The sequence below is a fragment of the Malania oleifera genome, chromosome 9, assembly GCF_029873635.1.
Source record: "Malania oleifera isolate guangnan ecotype guangnan chromosome 9, ASM2987363v1, whole genome shotgun sequence".
In the NCBI taxonomy this organism is placed as follows: Eukaryota; Viridiplantae; Streptophyta; class Magnoliopsida; order Santalales; family Ximeniaceae; genus Malania; species Malania oleifera.
This window is the reverse complement of record NC_080425.1, coordinates 74,155,185-74,180,129: the sequence shown is the minus strand read 5'-3', so window position 1 is coordinate 74,180,129 and position 24,945 is coordinate 74,155,185. Positions and strand designations below refer to the sequence as shown.

Sequence of the window (24,945 nt, the reverse complement as noted above, 5' to 3'; positions counted from 1 at the left end):
AATTTAACACCAACATCGTATAATTGTTGAAAGCGTCCAATCAATTCATTCAAGTGATCGGAAATAGAACTACCTTCCTTGTATCTGAGATGCATCGCTTGATGGAGTAGGAACAATTTATTGTTCCCAATCCTTGATGCGTACAAGGTTTCTAGCTTGATCCATAAGGTCCTAGCATGATTTTTTTTTTGAATATGATTCGAAACATTATTCTCAACCCATTGCCGAATGAACTCACATACCTGTTCATGTTTGAATGCCCATTCATCATCAGACTTATCTTTCGGTTTTTGAGTGACAAAAATAGGTAAATGTAATCTTTTTAAAGAAGATCTATCATCTTTCCATTCCACTTGTGGTAGTTGGTGTCATTCAAGCAAATCATCTTGCTCATATTAGCCTCCATGATCTTTTCAAAGATCTAGGTTTTATAGAAATTTTGAGACAAAAACTCGCAAATCTGAGAACACCAGTGCATTCGGAACGTTTGATTTTATTGGAAATTAATCCAACCTTGCAAAACTCGGGTCAAAATTGGCTTGGTTCGGCCCAAAAACAAATTTGGATCGATTTGGTTCAACTTAATGGAATATTCCTTTGGCTAACGGAATATTCTAACACCGCTTGTTGACGTGGCTAAGGTGGGACCTATCGATGATATGTCAAGTGGGGTCCGTACTGACGTGGAAAGTGGGACCACTAATGACATGATAGTGGAACCCATTGATGACGTGGCAAATGGACCTAAATTAATGATGTGGCAAGTGGGGGGGGGGGACCATGCTGATGTGGCACTCTTCTTCTTCTTCACACCAATTTCAATTTGTAGGTTCTCAAATTAACAAAAAAAAAAATAGAGCACTCAATTTAGTTTTTGCAACGGCTCGTGTGACTTCGTTCGAAGTCAGTTTTTGATGTCATCTTCACCGTTACGATCGTATCGACACGAGCTACGTGATGGTATGACCAATTTGATGTTTCGAGCAACTTATAAAAACTGATCGAGAGCTACGAACTCCTTCTTTCACCGAAATAACTTGCCGAAAACCCCTCAATAATGGTCTAATACCAGTTTGTAAGGGGATTTAAAACTCCAGCCAAAATAAACATACACAAAAGACACTAAATTTTTAACGTGGTTTGGCCAATATTGCCTACATCCACGATTGCAAAGTAACAATCCATTAATCAATTTGAGAACAATAATTACAAGAAGTAATTTCTCTCACCAAAAGAGAGAAATAGATGAAATTAATTTCACTCTGATTTTTATCTCCTCACTGGTTGATCTTGGTTTGACCAACCAATTGAATATCAAACAAATGCAATCTCATATTTATAGGACAATGGGAGCAGCCAATTTCCTTCTCCGTCAACAAAATACAGCCACCTAATTTTCATATCAACAATAGCTGCAGCAGCCACTCAGTCAAGTCCAGTGGGCTTCTGAATTTGTGGCTTCAACTTTAGCGGGCTTCTAGATTGACGGTGGGATATGGATTACTTAACACATAAGAGTTTCAAATTATAAGCACCAAAATGATTTTTATGAAATAACACATAATGTTATGGTTTTGAACAACTCTGATGATATATATTGTCGATCTTGTCCCATAAAAGCTCACAACTCTATCTCAAAAAAAGGTTTGATACATCAATAGGCAGGCGATAATATTTTCATTCTCTTAGTTTGGTGTTATCTAAGTGGGTCTAAATGGTTTGTCTAAATTGGAGTTCCGAGCCATAATTTTTTTTTTTTTTTATCTCATAAAATGCACCTCATAAAGTTGAAGATGAAGCTATCCTTACATGGTCAACATCTTTCCATATTACTCAGCCAAGAGATTGATGACACCATTTTTGAGAATCTATATATCCACCAAATAAATAAATAAAATTCCCATTGCACAAGTTATTATACACCCTTTGTTTTTTCATTTTCAGTTTTTCAAATAGAGTGAAATTATTAGTCGATGCAATATTAGTGAAATCTATTTTAATCCCAAAAATTTTAGTTAGTATAATTTAAAAGTTGTATTTACTGATTTCATTTAATTATATTTGCCCTAGTAATTAAATCTAACAATGTTAGGCAATCTCACTCAAATACATAAAATATTGAAATGATATTATAAATTTTATAACAATTAGTTGTTTGCAACCTAGCCTTTAAAAAAAATTCAAAAAGTATTAGTTGTAAAAAGGCATTTCTTTAATTTCCACCCTCCCATTCATAAATAATTCATAAATATTTAATTGCACTAAATCAAAATATATGGACTAAAATTGATTTCAGTTAATAGTAAAAGGACAAACTTATCATTTTGCACTTTCATATTTTCTAACATTTTTGATAGTTAACCTAGAAAGCAATGAAAAAATTATTTCCTAATTTTTTTACAAAAATATTAATTTTTTTTTAAAATAAAAAATAAATTATTTTGCTCAAGTAAATTAATAGTTTCATAGTTATGCAAGAAATACATATTAATTATATATATATATATATATATATATATATATATTATAGAATTCCTTTTGGTAGTATCTAAGAATATGAATCTTCAATGTATGGATTTAGATTCATGTAAATACAAAAAAAAATCAATACAATTTTCTGTTATATTCTATCTTAATCTACTTAAATTCGAATTTAACGTCCGAATTTCATCCTCTCAAGTGAAGGTTCACATTTCTTTTATAATTTTCACATTTTATTTATTTAATTTTTATTTTTTAACTATTATTTCATTTTATTTTACAAACTAGGCATCCAAATATTTAATTAAACGGTTCAAATATTATATTCCTTTATTGTATTTTTTTTTTTCTTAATCAAAACATCCAAAACCAGCATTTTTCTTATTGTCGTTAGTTCCATGCATGGCCAAAGGAAGGGGACAAAATAGATCTGCCTAATGGGAAAGCCTATTTTCAGGCCCAAGCCCAACAACCACAAAGCAAAGCCCAATCACAGTAATGGAAAATCATGAGATAAATGGGCTCTACCACCTTATTCATACACTCATTCACTAAGAAACAATGACAATTCATCAATTTTTTTATTTGTTTTGAACATGAAGTTAGTTATAATTTAGTTTTGTGCTCTAACCGCTTTATTGACTTAGCTTATTGATTATGTGGTAAACCTAATTTATAATAATTTACCTAATAATTTATATATAATAACAGTTATACAATAATTTTATCCCTTAGTTTGGTATAGCTTGGATAGATCCGAAGGGATTGTCCAAGTTGGAGTTCCAAGTAAGGCTGAGTATAATTCGGTTAAAACTGAATTAATTGAAGAAATTCTATCGATTCGGTTCGATTAAAAATTTATTCAATTCGGTTCAATTTTTATTTTTGTTAAATTTTATTTTTCTATTTTCGGTTCGATTTTTGAGTTCAGTTAATTCGATTAACTGAATTAATCGAATATTATAAATTAATAATAAATAATTATATATATATACTAAAATTTTATTTATGTTTTATATACTATGTATATTAAAATTATATATATTATTTATATTATATATATATATATATATATATATTAAAATCTATATTTTATATACACGAAAATATTAAATCAGTTAAAATCGATTAACTGATTTAACCAAAATTTGGTTCAATAAGTTTGAGTTCGGTTAAACATGAAATTTCGATTGGTTCGACTAATGAGATTTTTCAATCAAATTTTTTTGATTAATTTGGTTAATTAACCGAAATTACCAAACTACACAAATGTTCCAAGTTATCAAAAAAATAAAAAATATATATATAGTTACAGTATGACTGCAAAGCAGGTTAATGAGTTCAAGTTATTATTGAATGAGTTCAATGAGTACCAATTAATAAGTTTATAAGCGAGTAAGTAAAACACGCTGGTTCCTAATTAACATATATATATGTTATAAGTTTAATTTATGTTTCTATCTTTAATAATTCAACATTTTTTAGATGAGGAATAGCGGCTGTGGAAAACTTTTATTCCAATTATTTATCATTTATCTATTAATTGGATAATCTCATGTTTAGGGAGACTTTAAATTTGAATTTGTATGTCAATTTGGATAAAAATATATATAAAATTATATTGAAATTTGTCTAAATGGATCAAAGTTCAAATTCAAAGTCTAAAGTTCATGCCCTCAAATGCAATATAATTTATTTTATCCGTTCAGAATTTAAATCATGACAATAATAGCAGAGTTTTTATTCCAAATACTTTTTGAGTACCCTAATTCGGGGTAAAAGAGTTTTATAAACTTCTTATTTGTACAGATGGTATTATCTTTTGGGTTCGATTCAGTTCAATTGCACAAAAGATAAAACTAGCCATCATTACAGATTAACCTCTGATGAGGGTTAAGCCAATGGCTGTGACTATAATTGTTGAGGGGAGACCAAACTTGAGATGGCTCCAGAAGGAGAGAGTGTACCCAGACTTGGCTCGACGTGCCTGCTCGCACACTATCAGGTTCGCCGCCGACCCCAACAACGACAGGTTTCCGGCGACGGTGCTCGCCCATGCCAAGACCAGCCACGCCTTCTTCTCCTCCCTCCAAGATATGGCCGCCGCCGATGCTGCCACTCTTGCTCCCAGCAGCAGAACTATCACAAGTTTACACCCCCCAAACTCGTTAATTTTAACCATGTGCAAAGCACCAATTTTTCACAAATCATTTAACAGCTAAAGCCTAAATTATAATGTATATGGTTCAATAATATGCCTATACATGCGTCTTAAAAATCGATGTGAAAATTTTTATTATATTATTAACAAAATTGCCTAACCTTGGTTAATACGACCTTTCACAATAGCCAACGTGACATGTTTGGTTATATTGACTTATTTTTTAGCTTTTCTTGTATTAAGTCCTTTTTGTTGCTTATTTATTTATTTATTTATGGGGATTTCTTATTATTTTGCGTGTTTGTTTATCATAGTAAAATCTTTTTTCTATCCCATTTACATGTGTATGTGAAATCCTCAAAACTCTTATCTTACATCTAGAACATGAATTTTGAAAAATTTTAAATTTAAATTTTTGTGTATTAAGATCAAATATAATATAAAATAATATTATTTTTTTTTCAAATTCATATAAATTAAAATATAGAGCTCTAAACCCGAAAAAAATTAAATTTTCCTAGAATTCCAACATGGTCCTTCAATTAAGCGTCCCCATCCTATGAAGTAACCTCAAATACTGGTTGCCCTCGAACTATACATGGGCCTTACTAGTGGGGACTCAAATGGGAGGAAACGGGAAGGTATGATTAAAAGACCATGTTGATCCTCTAAGAAGACCTAAATTTTATTCTGAAAAATGTTGGGGTTTGTGGAGTTTAGTTGCGTTTGATTTGGATGATGACCCGACTTTTCTTTAATGAGAAATTTCTATTTTAAGACTTAGTTCATGGAGTGAAGGATTGGGCAGTAAAGCCCAAGCCGTACTTGTGGGGGTTTGAGGGCAACGCCCTTGGGAAAATTTTTTGGGCCCGTTTTGTAGCCTATTCGGAACCTTCTGCGTAGCATAAAAAACGATTGTTTTTTTGGGTAATTAGGTTAAGTCGTCACGCTTCGTGAGAGAGAGAGAGAGAGTATTGTACCACTGCACTCTCTGTATTTTCTTCCTGATGATAGTGAAATCCCTACAACTTCATAGACGTAGGCAAAATTGCCGAACCACTTAAATATTGTCTTGTGCATGTGATTAATTATTTTTTTTGGGCGTGTATTCTTTCTTTATTTTGTTTCTCATAGGTTTCGAGAATTTGTTGTTAATTCCCAACAACTGGTATCAGAGCCTAGGGTTAGGTTTGAGTCGGAGCAATGGCTGAGGAAGCAGGAAAGGCGTATGAAATAGAAAAGTTTGATGACACAGACTTTGGATTCTGGAGGATGCAGATCGAGGATTGTCTTTATGGGAAGAAGTTGCATCTGCCGCTTCTAGGAGAAAAACCTGCTACTATGAAGGACGATGAATGGACTCTTCTTGATAGACAGGTACTGGGAGTTATCAGATTAACTCTGTCTAGGTTTGTTGCACACAACGTTGTGAAGAAAAAGACTACGACAGATCTAATGAAGGATTTTTTTGGTATGTATGAAAAACCGTCAGCAAATAATAAGGTACATTTGATGAAGAAACTGTTTAATTTGAAGATGGCAGAGAATGCATTAGTAGCACAAAATCTGAATGAATTTAACACTCTCACAAATCAATTATCATTTGTAGAAATTGATTTTGATGATGAGATTCATGCAATGATCATTTTGGTTTCGGTGCCAAACAGTTGGGAGATAATAAGGATGACAGTAAGCAACTCTACTGGAAAAGAAAAACTGAAGTACAATGATATATACGAGATTTAATTCTGGCTAAGGAGATTCGCAGAAGAGGTGTGGGTGAAACCTCAGGATCTGGATTTTCCCTAAACCTTGAGACAAGAGACAGAGGTAATGACCGAAATTTAGACCGGGGCAAATCAAAATCTAGAAATTATAATCGGAACATAAGTAAATCTAGATCTAGCCAAAAAGGACAATGTTGGAATTGTGGGAAAATGAGCCACTTTAGGAGACAATGCAAAAGTCTTAAGAAGAAGAATGAGGATGATTCTGCTAATACTGTAACAGAAGAGGTACAAGATGCATTACTTCTTGCAGTAGATAGTCCACTTGATGATTGGGATTTGGACTCAGGAGCTTCGTTTCATACCACTTCACACCATGAAATCATACAGAACTATGTAGCAGGAGATTTTGGTAAGGTGTATTTAACTGATGGTACAACCTTGGATGTTGTGGGTATGGGAAACGTTCGAATGTCATTGCCTAATGGGTCTGTTTGGTTACTGGAGAAGGTACATCATATTCCTGACCTGAGAAGGAATTTGATTTCTATCAGACAACTTGATGATGAAGGGCGTGCAATGTTATTTGCTGGTGGCACTTGGAAGGTTACAAAAGGAGCCAGAGTATTAGATCGTGGAAAGAAATATGGTATTCTATACATGACCTCGAGTCCACAAGACACAATTGCAGTTGCTGAAGCAAGTACTGATACAAGCTTATGGTACCGCAGACTTGGTCACATAAGTGAGAAAGGGATGAAGATGCTGCTGTCAAAAGGGAAACTACTAGAATTGAAGTCTGTTGATTTTGACTTGTGTAAAAGCTGCATCTTAGGAAAGCAAAAAAGGGTGAGTTTCTTGAAAACTGGTAGGACACCGAAAGCTAAAAAATTGGAGTTAGTGCACACAGATTTGTGGGGCCTTCTCCCATTGCATCCCTTGGAGGTTCAAGGTATTACGTTACTTTCATTGATGACTCAACCAAAAAGGTATGGATTTATTTTTTGAAAAATAAATTTGATGTATTTGAAACTTTTAAGAAGTGGAAGACTATGGTTGAGACAGAGACAAGTTTGAAAGTAAAGTATTTGAGGTCAAATAATGGAGGAGAGTACATAGATGAAGGGTTCAAAGAGTATTGTGCTGCACATGGAATCAGAATGGAAAATACCATTCCTAGGATACCACAGCAAAATGGTGTGGCTGAGCGCATGAACATAACTCTCAATGAGCATGCTAGGAGTATGAGGTTACATGCTGGACTATCAAAAATTTTCTAGGCTGATGCTGTTAGTACTGCAGCTTACTTGATAAATCGAGGACCTTAGGTTCCCATGGAGTTCAGACTTCTTGAAGAGGTTTGGAGTGATAAAGAGGTAAAGTTTTCTCACTTAAAAGTTTTTGGTTGTGTTTCTTATGTTCATATTGATTTTGATGCTCATAGTAAACTTGATGTAAAGTCTAACATATGTTTTTCATTGGCTATGGTGATGAGAAATTTGGCTATCATTTTTGAGATGAACAAAATAGGAAAATCATCAGAAGTAGAAATATAATATTTAATGAACAAGTTATGTACAAGGACAGGTCAATTGTAGTGTCAGATGTCATAGAGATGGAATAGAAGAAATCTGAGTTTGTTAACTTAGATGAGTTGACTGAAAGTATTGTCCAAGAAAGGGGTGAAGAGGATAAGGAGAATGTAGAATCACAGGTAAATTAGAGTACACTTGTAGCTTCGGTCCGTAGATCTTCCATGACCATTACCTCCACGGCGTTATTCACCTGCTCTAAATTATCTCTCGTTGACTGATGGTGGTGAGTCAAAGTGTTATGATGAAGTTTTGCAGGATGAAAATTCAAGCAAGTGGGAATTAGCCATGAAGGATGAGATGGATTCCTTGTTGGGGAATCAGACATGGGAACTGACTGAATTGCCAGTAGGGAAGAAGACTTTGCACAATAAGTGGGTATATAGAATAAAGAATGAACATGATGGTAGCAAGCGTTACAAAGCCAGATTAGTTGTCAAAGGGTTCCAGCAGAAAGGGGGCATTGACTTCACAGAAATATTTTCTCCAGTTGTGAAGATGTCGACAATTAGACTGGTACTGGGAATGGTGGCTGTAGAAAATCTACATCTTGAGCAATTAGATGTGAAAACGACATTCTTTATGGTGACTTAGAGGAAGACATTTACATGGTTTAGCTAGAAGGGTTCATTGTCCGGGGACAAGAGAATTTAGTCTACAAATTGAGAAAGAGCTTGTATGGTCTAAAACAAGGTCCAAGACAGTGGTATAAGAAATTTGACAGTTTTATGCATAAAATTGGATTCAAGAGATGTGAAACTAATCACTGTTGTTATGTTAAGTTCTTTGACAATTTTTACATCATTTTACTGTTATATGTAGATGATATGCTCATTGCAGGGTCTAACATTGAGGAGATTAATAATATGAAGAAGCAATTGTCAAAACAGTTTGCAATGAAGGATTTGGGAGCTGCAAAGCAAATCCTTGGAATGAGAATCATTAGAGACAGGGCTAATGGTACATTGAAGCTTTCATAGTCAGAGTATGTGAAGAAAATTCTCAGCAGGTTCAACATGAATGAAGCTAAACTAGTGAGCACACCCTTGGGTAGTCATTTCAAACTAAGCAAAGAACAGTTATCGAAAATAGAAAAAGAAAGGGACCATATGAGTAAGGTGCCCTATGCCTTAGCTATTGGCAGTTTGATGTATGCTATGGTGTGTACAAGGTTATACATTGCACATGTAGTGGGAGTTGTGAGCATATTCATGAGTGGGCCAAGAAAGCAGCATTGGAAGGTAGTCAAGTGGATTTTGAGATATTTGAAAGGTTCATCAAATACATTTCTTTGCTTCACAGGTGCAAGTTTGAAATTGCAGGGTTATGCAGACGCTGATTTTGTTGGTGATAATGATAGTAGAAAGAGTACTATTGGGTTTGTATTTACTCTGAGTGGTACAACTATATCTTGGGCTTCAAATCTACAAAAGATTATTACTTTGTCTACTACAGAAGCTGAGTATGTTGTAGCAACTGAAGTTGGAAAGGAGATGATTTGGCTACATGATTTCTTAGACGAATTGGGTAAGAAGCAGAAGATGGACATTCTATACAGTGACAGTCAGAGTGCAATTTTTCTTGCTAAAAATTTGGCTTTTCATTCAAAGTCGAAGCATATACAGACAAAATACCATTTCATTTGTTACCTTGTTAAAGATAAGTCGGTAATACTTGAAAAGATCTGTGGATCTAAGAACCCGGCAAACATGTTGACTAAGGGTGTCACTATTGAGAAGCTAAAGCTGTGTGCAGCTTTAGTCGGTCTTCTAGCTTAAGGACGGGAGGATGAATTGTAGGGACAAGGGATTGTTCATTTCGAGGGAGGATTGCGGTTAATATTGGTAATATGAACTAGTCTCCAAGTGGGAGATTTATTGGGCTTTGTGGAGCTTAATTGCGTTCGATCTGAATGATGATCCGACTTTTCTTTAATGAGAGATTTCTATCCTAAGCTTTAGTTCATAGAGCGAAGGATTGGGCCGTAAGGCCCAAGCCGTACTCGTGGGGGTCCAAAGGCAACGCTCCCGGGAAAATTTTTTGAGCCCGTTTTGGAGACGATTCGGAACCCTGTGCGCAGCATATAAAGCAATTATTTTTTGGGTGATTAGGTTAAGTCGTCACACTTCATAAGAGAACGAGAGAGAGAGAGAGAGAGAGAGAGAGAGAGAGAGAGAGAGAGTATTGTATCGTCGCACTCTCTGTATTTTCTTCCTGATAATAGTGAAATCTCTGCAACTTTATAGACGTAGGCAAAATTGTCAAAACTGTTTTGTGCGTGTGATTAATTTTTCTTTGGCATGTATTTTTTCTCTATTTTGTTTGTTACAGGTTTCAGGAATTTGTTGTTAATTCCCAACAAAAAATCCGTACTCCTAAACACTATCTAATATTTATGTCCCAATTCAAATGACCAGACAATACCCAAATACGACCCCCTCTCGTAGATTTGAAACCCTTTATTTTATATTTGACTGATTAAACTTTAAAATTTTGTACTTGAATTTGTGTGAATTTGGACAAAGCATATACAAATCTAGATCTAATGCCTAAAGCCATATCCATCTAATCACAACTTTTAGGGTTTTCTAGTGGATTGAAAGTGAACCGCCCTTGTGAATAAGAGCCACCCCATCTAATCACAACTTTTAGGGTTTTCTAGTGGGTTGAAAGTGAACCACCCTTGTGAATTGGAGCCACCAAAACCACTGTATTTATTGCTGATTAAAGAAAAAGCGATGTATTAAAGAAAAAGCGATGTAGTTTTTACCGGTGGGAACATTTGAAACGACATTTGAGAGCACAAGGATGACAACGGTGAGCACTGCAACTCCCACAGCATGATTAATCCGGGCATAGGGCTCTGTCAAGTTCCACAGTGTGCTTGGTATCCCTGTTTTATTGAACCCATCCACCGTAATAAACATTCCACAGAAGAAGATTAAGAGAGAGTAGGAAACCTGCTTAACCAACAATTCAGATTAAATGGTCGTTAAATCATTAATTAAACAGGCATCAGCTAAGATGAAATCCATCAAATAATCAATTGGGTCTTCATTAAAATTGCAGAAAATCAATTACCTTGTCAAGGCAGGGCCTGGCATCCTTAAAATCAAGGACAACAAGGAAAAGAGCTGCACTGAGAGCAGTCCATGACATGTTCAAGCCCACGAGCAAAGCGACCAGCATTCCAATTGTAACAAGGTAAACACAAGTCTTCCATGCAAGCTTCTCCCTTCCCTTAAACCATGACTCAGTCTTCTTCCCTGCCACAGAGTACTGTTCTGAAGTTTTATCTTCAGCGCCACTCTCCATCATCTCCGTACTCCCATTCAATCCACTCTTTGCTTTGGAAGATTTTCCATTGGAAGGATTTGAATTCCCAGTGGCCTGATCATGAGCTCCAATCAGCATATTGATCTCAATTGAGTCATTTCTGTTTCTGAGAGTAGTCTCTGTGTGACCTATATTGCCCTTTAAGTCTGGGGAGAGCTGGAGACTCATAGTTTGCGGAATTGAGTTCGGCTCTTGATAATTCGGGGAAGGGAGATGCAACATGGTGGCGGGAGAGAACCGGTGGGCATTCGCATCTTCCTCCGAAATAACTTCAGCCAGAGCATTTGCCTCGTCCTGGCTGACAGACAAGGTCCCCCAGTACATGCAGAGGAGAAGCAGAGCATTGACAAGAGCACCCACAAGCATGGCAGGGAAAATTCCCAGCAAGAATTCCCCAAAAGAGATTTTCCCCTGAATGGCAATCACTAGATTTTGAGGATTGCCAATTGGGGTTGCAGAGGACCCAATGTTTGCACTGGAGGCCAAAGCTAGAAGAAAAGGATGGGGTGGAATGTTGTTTTGCCTCGCAATTTTTAGGACAAACTCAGTCAGAACAACGCAGCTAGTGTCGTTTGTGAACAGAGCACTGGAAATGGCAGAGACCAAACAGATTCTGCAGAGCAAGTCCTTTGGGCCCATACTCTTCCATGAGAGAACCTTGCCCAAGTACTTGAACATGTCTGCACTTTCAAGATAGATGCTGACCACCATGGTTCCAAAGAGAAGGCCAAGAATGGAGAGGTCAATGGCAGAGTAAGCTTCCTCTGGGGTTATGACCTTAAAGATGACCATGAGCATGGCCCCAAGCAGGGACCCTGCAGTCCTCCCAATGGGCAGGAAAGGAACTGCGGGGAAAACAGCCAAAACCCAGAACAGGGCAAAGGCTATTGAACCCAGTGCCACTTTTTCTATAGGGGCCAAGGCCATTTCTGCAGCTCTAAGTGCTTAAAACCCTTACTGCTAATAAAAATTGAGATGCCTCAAGTGAGTGATAATCCTATTATTTATAACCACTTAGATGTATGTATTGTATATTTGCAATGATTTGCAATTGCCAAATCATTCAGCTTAACAAAAAAAAATAAAAAAAATGAAGGTTGCAAAGTGACACTTGATGAGACTTACCAATTCCTGTGCTAAACCAATTATGCTTACAATTCACGGTACAGAAGCAAAAGGAAAAAATAAACAAGGAAATGAGTGAAATAACCTCGGAGAAACTGAGAATGGTTTAAAGCTGAAAACAGAGAAGACAATCCTCAAAGCCTATTACATCTATGGAATCCCCCTTTATCAGGAAACCGCACTAAGCTTTTCTGAGATTTTCCACTTCCATGGTTGAAAATATCAATGGCGAAAAAGGCCTATCTGAAAACTACCCAGAGAGTTGCAAACCCAAGTCAACAACAACAGGACACTAAAGCAGTGATGAAGAAACAGTGCACATGCACATAAGGTCAAGCTGAAAACAGAGGACAACTGTCTAGCCTTATCTCCAATTCTAATGGGTACATAAATAAATCAATGCCTTCGCATTTGTATCTATTTTAATAGGTACTCTTCTTCTTGCTGATTGAACTGAAAGATCATAGCTTCTTAATAACAAAATCAAAGTACAGTTTGGTCACGGAAATAGGGTTTTTCTTTTCTATTAAAAATTGAAGTTCGAGAATTGACATGCAGAAGATTTTTCCTTGTGGACTGGGGCAGATAGGACGAAGACCCAAAATGAGAGTGATGAGCAGTGTAGCATCAAGTTGTCTTTTCCATATCCGAGTTTAGGGTTTGGACCTGCACCCAATGGTCACACTCAACACGACTGTGCTTCGCTGCCTAGTAACCTAGTTGGTGAGACATTTCTTTTGCCAATTGCCAAGAAAATGACACCATTTTAGTCTTACTCTTTTAATTGACTAGTTATTGGATGAGCCGATTTGTAAAGATGTTTTGAAGGAGCAAATTATAATTTTTCTTCTATTTACTATGACGAGAAATGATCTAATTATTACTATATATGTACATTGTGCATTTTATTTCTTGGAAAATTTGTGAGCTAAGTCATTTGTACATTTTACTTTTGATTAAATTCAGTGTTTAATGTAGACTTGATAAAATGGATCGGGTCAGATAATCTGTGGTGGATTAGGGGGATTATCGGTTAAGGATATTACAATCTATATCCAACTAATTTAAGTTGCTGATTTATGATGGTTCAGATCAGTAATTCATGGCGAATAGCGGATAATTCATCATTTTCATTCCTAATATAATTTTTTTTTCCATCAGATGAACAATTTATTTTGTAATATAAAAACTGAAGTTATTTTTTAAAATTATAATTTGGTAATATATTAAACATTAATAACTAATCACTAAATTATAATTTTTTTTTAGAACAAGAATTTGGAGGTTTTTGCTTTGATCATGAGAAAAATTGAGTATTTAGGCTTGAGTTTGAATGTGAACATAAGGCAAACCTAGAGAGGCATACAATAGTGCAAAATTTGGGAGTGTGGGACTAGGTCTTGGCCAATAAACAATATGCTAATTGAATTGATATCTAATAAACATATATAGACACATGAGATTATCAATGTGGATAGGTGGATATTCATCGATTAAAATCCTAAATTTATCAATCGATTCATTTAGAGATAGATATAAAAGGTTTAAATCATATTCAACTCATTTAATGTGCAGATCAATTATGTGTCGATTTAAGCGGATTGAATTCGGTTCAAATTAACAAATTTTTATCCATTTTGCTATATATAAGTTGTCGACTTTTTGAATCCGATCTCTGTTTTGATATTGACAAATATAAGTGTCTTATGTGTGTGCCTAGTGTTTTGAACATGTTTACAATTTGGTACGCACACACAAAAGAGGAAAGTGGAAGCCAGCAGAACTTAAAGCTCACATCAATTGGCGTTTTCCACGAAAGACAGAAGAGCAAAGAAGAAGATATTTGTATTTTACTTGTATATGCATTTATTTTTATATTATTTGATCTGTAATAATGCATGCATCTGAATGATATGACTTGAATACTTAGATGACCGTAAACTGACCTTAGGGCACCTAGAGTTTAATCAAAAACTCTTTTCATAAAAACTAAACTCAAACAAAGGTTTTGGAACAGTTTTAGGTGACTTCGATCGACCGACGTTAGGTTTTTAGGCTTAATTAAAAGTCTCGGGTGACCAAACCTTGGTGTTATAAATGCCTAGGTCGACCGAACCAACCTAAAGTCAAATTGTTGACGAAGGCTTGGGCGACTGAACCATATTTGAACTAATTTTTCACGGTCAATCGAACCTTAAAGCTGACTTTTTCTACCTACCCCAGTCGCCCGAACTTATAGTTCTAAATCACCTCGAGCGACCGAATTGTGAAGTTCGGCAGACCGAACCATTCACCAGCTGACCGAAACCACAAAAGTTTGGAAAATCACTTGGCTCAACCCACCGGCCATTGCCCATGATTAACTGAACCCTAAAAATCACTTTTACTCTTTGTGTCTGCTTGGGCAATCTGCCTTAAGCACCGGGCGACAAAACCTCTCGGGTTGAGTTATTTTTTTAGCGCTAATCACGTCTTAATTTTAATTAAAAATTTTTGAAAATACCGAGCGTTTTCCCAATGTCATATTTTTGAGAAAAATTTTAAATACCCCTTTCATTTGTTTAATTAATAACTTTAATTAGTTTCAAAATTCTCTTAAATATTTTTTAATCAAAGTTCCCCCATTTGAACTTCTATTTCAAAAATTCTTTTTGGGGTCAAATTTTTATACTCTCTAACTCTCTTTCACTTACCCTTTTGAAAGTCTTTGGAAGAGAGTATATTTTCATTTGGTCATTTATTTTTGATTGCTTTATTGCACAAATCCATGTTTGAGCCAAAACTTCAAAATCTCCTATACTCTATTTTTAAAAATAATTTTCGGAGATTTCATTTGTGGATTTGAAGATCTTTGAAGTTCATCATTGCATACTTCATTTGTTTTCAAAGATCATATTTGTGCATAAATATTTTTTGAAAAACCAAAACCCTAGGTTCTCCTTTATTTCATTGAAAAATATTTTTGGGAGAAACTTTATTAGGGTTTAAATCTTTGAATGATTCTATCATATATATATATATATATATATATCATTCCTTCAAAGATTGAAAATATTATCTTGAGAAAATTATTTGAAAAAATACACTCTTATTCTACTCAACATATTTCATATCATACTAAAGTGTTTGTATTGAGTTTAAATGTGTACACTTCTACTTGTATATTTTAAAAGCATTTTTATGTACAAAAATAATTTTAATGTATTGGTTGGGTTAAGTCCAGAATTGAATTAGGGAGTCTCAGTTTCGTAAATGAGACCGGTTGGGTTCAACCTGGTAAATTGAATTGGACAGTCTCCGCCTCGTAAGGGAGACAAGTTGAGCTCAACTTTATAATTGAGCTGGGGTTTGCCTCACCCCATAAGGAGAGGTTGTAACGGCTTCTGCTCCGCTCATTTAAGTGAGCAGGGATAGCGCAATCCTTTGGGGAGTATGTCCAAGGCGAGGACGTAGGCTGGTTTGGCCAAACCTTGATAATAGATCTTGTGTCGCTCTCTCTCTCTCTCTCTCTCTCTCTCTCTCTCTCTCTCTCTCTCTCTCTCTCTCTCTCTCTCTCTCTCTCTCTCTCTCTCTCTCTTATTTAATTATTGCACTTTAATTTCCTTATGTGTATGCTTGCTTGTTCACTGCTATAACTATTTGCATACACACATTTAATTTAAATGAGATATGCTACACACGTGTATATCTGTACTGATAGTTTAATCATTTTACATATACGTTTTTAATATTAAATGAGATATGAACTGTGGTGAATCGAAATGTTTTAATTAATCGAAAAGTTTTTAAATTTCCAATTCACCCTTCTATTGAGATTACACTAATTCCAACATAGGTTAATTTCTAAAGAAGATAGAATTAACTAGATTCATAATTCTTAAAAAAAGGTAGATTTGTGAGAATCACTATTTGGTGAGAATACGAGAGAAACTGAGAATCATCCCTACTTCCTAATTTATAATAAATTTCCCTTTCAATTTTATGCTATAAAATAAGAAAAAAAAAAAAAGAAGAACAAATATAGCAAGAGAATTCGAAAAATCCACTTGTTATGTATTTGAGTGCTTCAATTCATCCTTTAGATTTGGATTTATTTGAATTAAAAAAAATATTATGTAAAATCATATTAAATTTTGTTAAGACTGCATTTGGGAGCATGAATTTCGAATCATAGTTTTGGATTTGAATACATTTTAATACAATTTTATATTACATCTTATTTAAATTCAATATAAATTTAAATTCAAAATTTCTCTAAACATAAGGTAAAGTAATACAAATTCACATTCAAGACTTAAACTCTGTGCTACCAAACACGACCTTAAAAATTTATTAAATGATAGGATTCCTATAAAATTCTAGTTGTGATAAGTTCCGCGCACATGTATCGTAGAGACCAAAAAAAAATTGCTGTCATGTAGATGCATTTCACACCAAGGTGTGAAGTTGAATTATGCATATGATGGTTTAGAAATTCTAGAGTATGTTACAGGTAAAGTTGATTTTCGGGCTCTTCTTATGGACATGTCATGATCAAAGCATAACTATCAGTCTAATGTGATGAAGAAAAATGGTACATTAATAGCTTTTATATCTATTTAAACTTTTTAATAATTAGAAAGGTTGACATATAATTTATTTAATATACTTTTTTTTTTAATAAAACCTAAATTATGTGTAAGCCTTCTAGTAAAAGGGGAGAAATTCTTTGGAGGGGGCAAAGTGTGACTAATTTTCTTATTTGGCAATAATATATCTAGGGAGAAATTCTATAAAGCAAGTCATAAGTGAACTTAATTAAAACATTTGTTATCAATAGAGAGATGAACAAACCGTAATTTTCGTTCTAATGCGACAAAATAATGTTATACTAAATTATAATAGACTTTATCTATTTTTATTGGTCAACAATTATGCTGTTAATGTATTACATCTAAAATATTTTTGAAAAAAAAAATTGACTACAAAGCCTACAAATATAGCATTTTTCTTTTTATAAATAATAGATAATTTTTTTTAGAAAAAAGATAGAAAAATGTAAATATTTTTATTTTTAATAGTGAATCAGCAAAGGTCGAAAAGGAAAATAAAAAAAATAAAAATATAACAAATCAAACCAAATCAAAAGGAAAATTAATCAATTATTTTTTTAGTTTGGAGTTTTTAATTTTTTTGATCAGTGGTTCAGTTTTGATTTAATCCATTCAATAACTGTAGTTAATATGCTGTCAAACTATAAAATTAGAAATTAAATAATATTTTAATAAATTAATCAAAAATGTTATTTTTAACAACAATTTGGACCTTGAGTTGTTACTTTTATGTGTTTTTTTTTTTTTTTTAAGAATTAGAATTTGGATTATGCATTTTGTTACTTTAATGTTATTTAAAAAAAAAATTAAATTTGATTTAATGATTTGATTCTACTCATTGGTATTCGTTAACCATTGGATATAGACCTGACAAAATGGATAATAATTTGTTAATCCGAACCGTATCCGACTCATTTTAACCGACTCATAATCATCCGTATGCTAAATGAGTCGAATATAAGTTTCATTTTCATATCTGCCCCCTTAGCGGGTCAGGTAGGGTTTATCCGGCAGATATTTGCCAACCCACTTACATTATTAACCCATAAAAGCCCACTACAGCCAGCCCAGCCCGGCAACCCCATTGCCCCAGCCAGCCCATTGCCCAAAGCCCCAAGGCCCACGTGCCCACATAGCCACACGACTCGCACGCCCCTCTTGACTCCTCCCACTCCCAACCCCTAGGCCAGCCCTAATGCCAGCCCCATTCCCATTCGAAAAGAGCCCTAGCCCTATCACATCATTAGAGATTTTGAGCCAATAGAGACTGAGAGAAGGAGAGCCAGTCGGTGGCTGCACGAGAGATGAGAGACCCTTCTTCTTAGACCCTTCAAAGCCCTCTACCCTCTGACCATTCGCGAGTCTCTTCGATCCTTCGAACCAGCAAGAGCTTCGAAAGTTCTTCTTCAATGCTTCGAACCAGTAGGACCTTTATTTAGAACCGGCGGGTGTGGGAGTGTAACATCCTCAAAATTCTTACCATATATATATTTTTTTATATCTGCATCCATACCTAAGCAGCTGGAACACAATCATATAACCATTTATATATATATATATATATATATGCTATATAATACCAAAATCTAGTATATAGAAGCCATAACCATACAAAATAAACCCCTCTAGCATCATCTACCTCAAAAATACAAAACCCTATCATAACTCACCCTACAACCGGGGTAATCACGAAAAATTCCTACCCGCAAGCCTAATCTGCTCGCCTAGCTATCTCACCAGAAAAATGGTAAAGTAATGGGGTGAGTCGACGCTCAGTAAGTGTAAATATGCTATTACTAGTGTGTGGCGACCGAGTCATAAAATTATAATAATAGTATTTAAAAACTGCATAATCTGGCAATTCTGTACAACACATGTATAATAGCTTAAAACATTTGTATCATCTGAACTTTCTATCATTCATAGTGCTACATCATACTATATACAATAAAAGCTGTAAAACTGTATACATATACATAACTGTGTTCTTTCCTTGGGACTCTATATGTCATGATTTGACCCCTCATGACAGGATTGTGCGGCCCGTAGGCGGGACTTAACTTGGTCGGCCCTCAAGGTAAGTCACTATACTCTACACTACTCCAGCCCGACCAAACTGCATACACTCCTAAGCTCAGGACTGGCTGCAATCTCGTCAAACTAGCCCCCTCAACCTAGTGAACTGGGGAGCTGCATGCTCTCCGAACACGACTGATGGTACCCACACACTGTCTGAGATATGTGGTTGCACTCTATCTATATCAAGCAACGATATCGTGCTCTGTATTCTATATATGTACTGTATATGTTTGTAAACTTTCCACAGGGATCTGATACTATATATATATAGACTATACTCTTTATACTGTTCTCATTATATTTCTAAAATAACCAAAACACTATATTATTGTACTGTAAATACTGTAATATCTGTAGCATCTTGATGTTATAACTGTGTAATCTTTCTGTACTTTCTTTCTATATAATCTGTCTGTACATCCTTTCTGTATAATCTAAGTGTTATGACATTTAGGAAAACATAACTTTCTATACACACTGTATATACTGTTCTGAATAAATATCTGTATATTGATATATATATATAACTATCTATGTAATCATCTGAAATAAACTGTATATGTATACATATTCTGTCTATATAAAATCTGTAAATTTCTATCTATAACTATATAACTTGAAATACTGAAAAACTACATAAAACTCCATATCAATATCATGTACTCAGACCACACATACTTTGAAAATTCACATTTTGTATAATATTTAGTATATATGCATATATATATATATATATATATATATAAAATTTCTGATAACATAAATAAATCTCGTAGCATAGCATATTTCCCTTACCTTAACTCTGAAAAGCTCTTATAAAATTCTAGCTCTATACCCGCAGGGTTCCTAACTCAACATCCTGAAAACAAAATCTCTCAGAACAAAATATCAGTATTTTCTTACCTACATCATTTTTCATAACTACAAGGAAGACATAATCTTAACAAAATAACTTACCCTAGATTTGAGATGAATTTCAAAATCAACTTTTCCCACAATCTGCTCCGGCAGACTTGTAGAGAACTTCGTCAGGAGCGTCGTGGTGGCCTCGGATCTTCAATCCAACAAGAAATGGGGCCAAGATCGAAGAGAGAAGGGGAGGGAGTTGTAGGAGAGAGAGAGAGAGAGAGAGAGAGAGAGAGAGAGAGAGAGAGAAAGAAGGGTTTTGCTTTGAAATTTGATAAAAAAATTCGAGTTTCAGCTATTTATAGGACTGGATTCATCGATGAGACACGTCACCTTGTCGACGAGTCCTTCAATAATTTCTTCGACGAACTTCCTCCCTCGTCGACGAATTTCAGACTGTCCAAAAACCCCTTTTGGTATCTTCTCGTCAACAAAACTTGTCTTCGTCGACGAGGTCCCCTTATGCGCTCGTCGACGAATTCCCTATGTTCATCGATGAGGCCTTGTGTAAGAATCCTGGGTTGTTACATTCTCCCCTTCTTAAAAAATTTCGTCCTCGAAATTTACTATCTGTATCTCCATCTATACACTTTATCATTCCATAAAGGAAAAAAGGTCTAGTTATTTTATTTCCTACCCTCATTTGTGGCAGAGGAATACCGTGGTTACATACTATGTTCTGGGAGATTACATATATAAAACTAAAAACTATCTACTAACTAAAATCAATACATATACCTGCAAAAGAAACTTATCTAACTATTATACTTTACCTGAGTACCTCTATACCTCTTGGAACAACTACGAGTATCTCTGTCTGATATGCTCGAGTTTCCAAGAAGCTTCCTCTATAGCATGATTCTTCCGCAAAACTTTTACTAATTGAATTTCTTTGGTGTGCAGTGCTTGTGTCTTTCTATCTAGAATTTGTACTGGTATTTCTTCATAAACTAATGAATCTTTCAGCTCTATCTCTGCACAACTGATTATGTGGGACGGGTCTGGAACGTATTTCCTTAACATAGCAACATGAAACACGTTATGAATTCTAGCCAAAGATGGTGGCAACGCTAGCCTATAGGCAACTGACCCTATTCTCGCAAGTATCTTAAAAGGGCCAATATACCTAGGGCTCAACTTGCGCTTCTTTCCAAACCTCATAACTCCTTTCAGAGGAGCTATCTTAAAAAATACTCGATCTCCCACGTCAAATTCTAATTCTCGGTGGCGAGTATCTGCGTTACTTTTCTACCGACTCTGTGTTATACTAATTCTTTCTTTAATTAGTCGGACCTTGTCACAAGCCTGTTATACTATATCTAGACCCAAAACTTGCCTTTCACCTACCTCGTCCCGGAAGAGAGGAGAACGACATCTCCTACCATACAATGCCTCGTATGGGGCCATGTCAATACTAGCCTGATAGCTGTTATTATAAGCAAATTCAACTAACGGCATAAACTGAATCCAATTGCCTCCAAAATCAAGCACACAAGCACAAAGCATATCCTCTAGTGTCTGTATTGTTCTTTCGATTTGACCATTTGTTTGGGGATGGAAAGCAGTGCTAAAAGCTAATTGTGTACCCATAGCCTCGTGGAAACTTTTCCAGAATCGTGAAGTAAAATGAGGATCTCAGTCTGAGACTATGGATACTGGTACTCCATGAACACGAACTATCTCCTAAACATATATCTCTACCAATATATTCATGGAATAACCGATTTTAATAAGGATGAAATGAGTGGTCTTCGTCAGATGATCAACAACCACCCAAATCGCATTCAGTCCCTGTCACACTAGTGGTAACCCCGTAACGAAGTCCATCAAAACGTGGTCCCATTTCCATTCTGGAATGAACGGTGGCTGCAACTGTCCTGCTGGTCTCTGGTGCTTAGCTTTAACATGCTGACACATCAAGCATTGTTGAACAAATTCGGCTATCTCCCTCTTCATTCCACTCCACCAGAAGTACTCTCGCAGGTCCCTATACATTTTAGTACTACCAGGATGGACTGTGTATAGAGATCTGTGGGCCTCCTCCAGTATAGTTCTCTTGATCTCAGTATCTGCAGGAACACATAGCCTAGTACGGAATTGCAGAGCTCCATCATCTGATATGCTGAACTCCTCACCTTGACCATCCCGCACTCTAGCCATCACCTCTGCCAACTCTGCATCATCGCCTTGAGCTGCTTTAATCCTCTCTTATAATGTAGGCTAAACCACTAGACTGGCAATAACTGCCTGAGGATTCTTCTCTACCAATTCTATATTGAGCCTCTCCAAATCCATCAGAATTAAGTACTGAATCTCCATAGCTACCAATATAGGTCCCCTTGATTTCCTGCTCAAAACATCTGCCACTACATTTGTTTTTCCTAGATGGTAACTAATCGTGCAATCATAGTCTTTAATAAGCTCTAGCCACCTTCTTTGCCTCATATTCAACTTTTTCTGGATAAAGAAATATTTCAGGCTCTTGTGATCTGTGAAAATCTCGCACTTTCCACCATATAGGTAATGCCTCCAAATCTTAAGAGCATACACCACTGCAGCAAGCTTTAAGTCATAGATAGGATAATTCTTTTCATATTCTTTAAGCTGCCTAGACGCATATGCAATAACCCTGCGGTGCTGCATCAACACGCATCCAAGACCCTTCAAAGAGGCATCACTGTATATTACAAAATCGTCCTCCTTTGATGGAATAGCTAATTTCTAATAACATAAATAAATCTCCTAACATAGCATATGTCCCTTACCTTAACTCTGAAAAAGCCTCTATAAAATTCTGGCTCTATACCCGCAGGGTTCCTAACTCAACATCCTGAAAACAAAATCTCTCAGAACAAAATATCAGTATTTTCTTACCTACATCATTTTTCATAACTACAAGGAAGGCATAATCTTAACAAAATATCTTACCCTGGATTTAGGATGAATTTCAAATAAACTTTTCTCATGATCTACTCCGGTAGACTTGTAGAGAACTTCGCTAGGAGCGTCATCGTGGCCTCGGATCTTCAATCTGACGAGAAATGGGGCCAAGATCAAAGAGAGAAGGGGAGGGAGCCGTAGGAGAGAGAGAGAGAGAGAGAGAGAGAGAGAGAGAGAGAGAGAGAGAGAGAGAGAGAGAGAGAGAGAGAGGGAGTCGTAGAAGGGTTTTGCGTTGAAATTTGATAAAAAATCCGAGTTTTAGCTATTTATAGGACTGGATTCGTCAGCAAGACATGTCACCTCGTCGACAAGTCCTTCAATAATTTCGTTGACGAACTTCCTCCCTCGTCGACAAATTTCAGACTGTCCAAAAACCCCTCTCGGTATCTTCTCGTCAACGAAACTTGTTTTCATCAACGAGGTTCCCTTATGCGCTCATCGACGAATTCCCTGTGTTCATCGACGAGGCCCTGTGTAAGAATCCCGAGTTGTTACAGGGTGGGTGTGGGTGTGTGGGGTTCTCTTTCGCTATTTCTACATCCTCCTCCTTAATGTTGCACTAGCTGGAGTTGTAGTACTTCTTGCATCTACCACAACTTCCATTGCCGCTATTATTATTATTATTATTATTATTATTATTATTATTATTATTATTATTATTATTATTATTATTATTATCGATATTAACATGTTTCCTGATCACATGCTGCCATATGTTCTTCATCTCCTCTATTCGAGGGGGCTTCAGGAGGTAGTCCCGAGCTCCACTCTTTATGCCTTTCATCACTGTGTTTGTGTCTTCACATGGCGACAACACTGATATATATATATATATATATATATATTGTCAAAATATTATGATCAAGAATCGAAAAATAGAAGCATATAATAATTAGTGAATATATGCATGTATGATTAATGATTTTAAACTTACTGACTACTGGGATGTCCATTTCAAAGCCTATTGTAGTAACCCGACCCCAAAAAAGAAAAAAAAAAGAAAAAAAGAAAAAAAAAAGATATTTTGGAGAAGATATTTTGAAAAGAGATATTTTGAGATATTTATATATAAATATCTTGGAGGAGATATTAATTTAGATTACTTAAGGGCTAAGTAAGGATTTATTCTATAAATTCTCTTATCCTCTCTCATTCTCTCATTCTCTCTCTCTCTCTCTCTCTCTCTCTCTCTCTCTCTCTAAGATCCTTCTCCGTTCGTTATCCGTTTCCAAAAACGGAGGGTATTGCGTGGATCAGAAGAGGAAACTCTACACTTTTAGTGGATCGGATCGTCGTTTCGGAGAGTTTTGGGTTTTCCCAAGAATCAAGGTAGGAATCTGATCCTAATTTTGATTGGATATTTGGATAGCAGTAGAAAACATAGTAAGGTTATGTTCTGTGGTTTTAGGTTTTCGGCATCTCGGGTTGTCGTTTTGGACCGTTTTCGTATGAAGTTTCATTTCGAATATAAGGTAAGGGGAATTTGATTACAACAGCATTTTTGGAAAACTAAACCGCTAAAAAGCTAGTTTATGTTATTATCTATGATATACTACTTATTTGTGAAATTCTACCTAGTAGAAATACCGGTTTGACGATTTTACGGTTTTTGGTAAAAACGAGGATTTCGACATATGATCTCCAAATTTTACAAACATCGTTATTTGTGTTTATACTGTAGTAGGAGAGGCTCGATTCCTTTATTTATTTAGTTAAACTATGTATATTGAATTTCTATCATTTAGCGGGTTTTTGTATTAAACTTGTGTGATATATGTTGAAATGGAAATGAATGTATTTTCTATACTACTGATATAGAATATGGGAATGAAATTCCAATTTTTTATACTGACAATGTGATAAACAGAGGCTAGTGATACACCGAGCCGCATCAGTAAACAAAGAGGGGTAAACTGAGTGGAAAGACGCTGGTTTGAACCCGATGGAATTATTTCTATACTATTGATATAGATTATGGGAGATAAAATCATATTTGTATAAATTGA

The 24,945-nt window shown here is 35.4% G+C and overlaps 1 protein-coding gene across 1 annotated transcript; it reads right to left on the bottom strand.

Annotated features, from left to right (window-relative positions):
* Positions 1–4,192: 4,192 nt before the first annotated feature.
* On the bottom strand, positions 4,193–12,637 carry LOC131164146 (silicon efflux transporter LSI2-like). The gene is made up of 4 exons (XM_058121133.1): positions 12,423–12,637; positions 11,043–12,254; positions 10,732–10,921; positions 4,193–4,620 (listed from the first exon to the last, which is right to left on the bottom strand). The coding sequence occupies exons 2-4, from the start codon at positions 12,222–12,224 to the stop codon at positions 4,358–4,360; spliced, it is 1,635 nt and encodes a 544-aa protein (XP_057977116.1). The 5' UTR covers positions 12,225–12,254; positions 12,423–12,637; the 3' UTR covers positions 4,193–4,357.
* Positions 12,638–24,945: the final 12,308 nt, after the last annotated feature.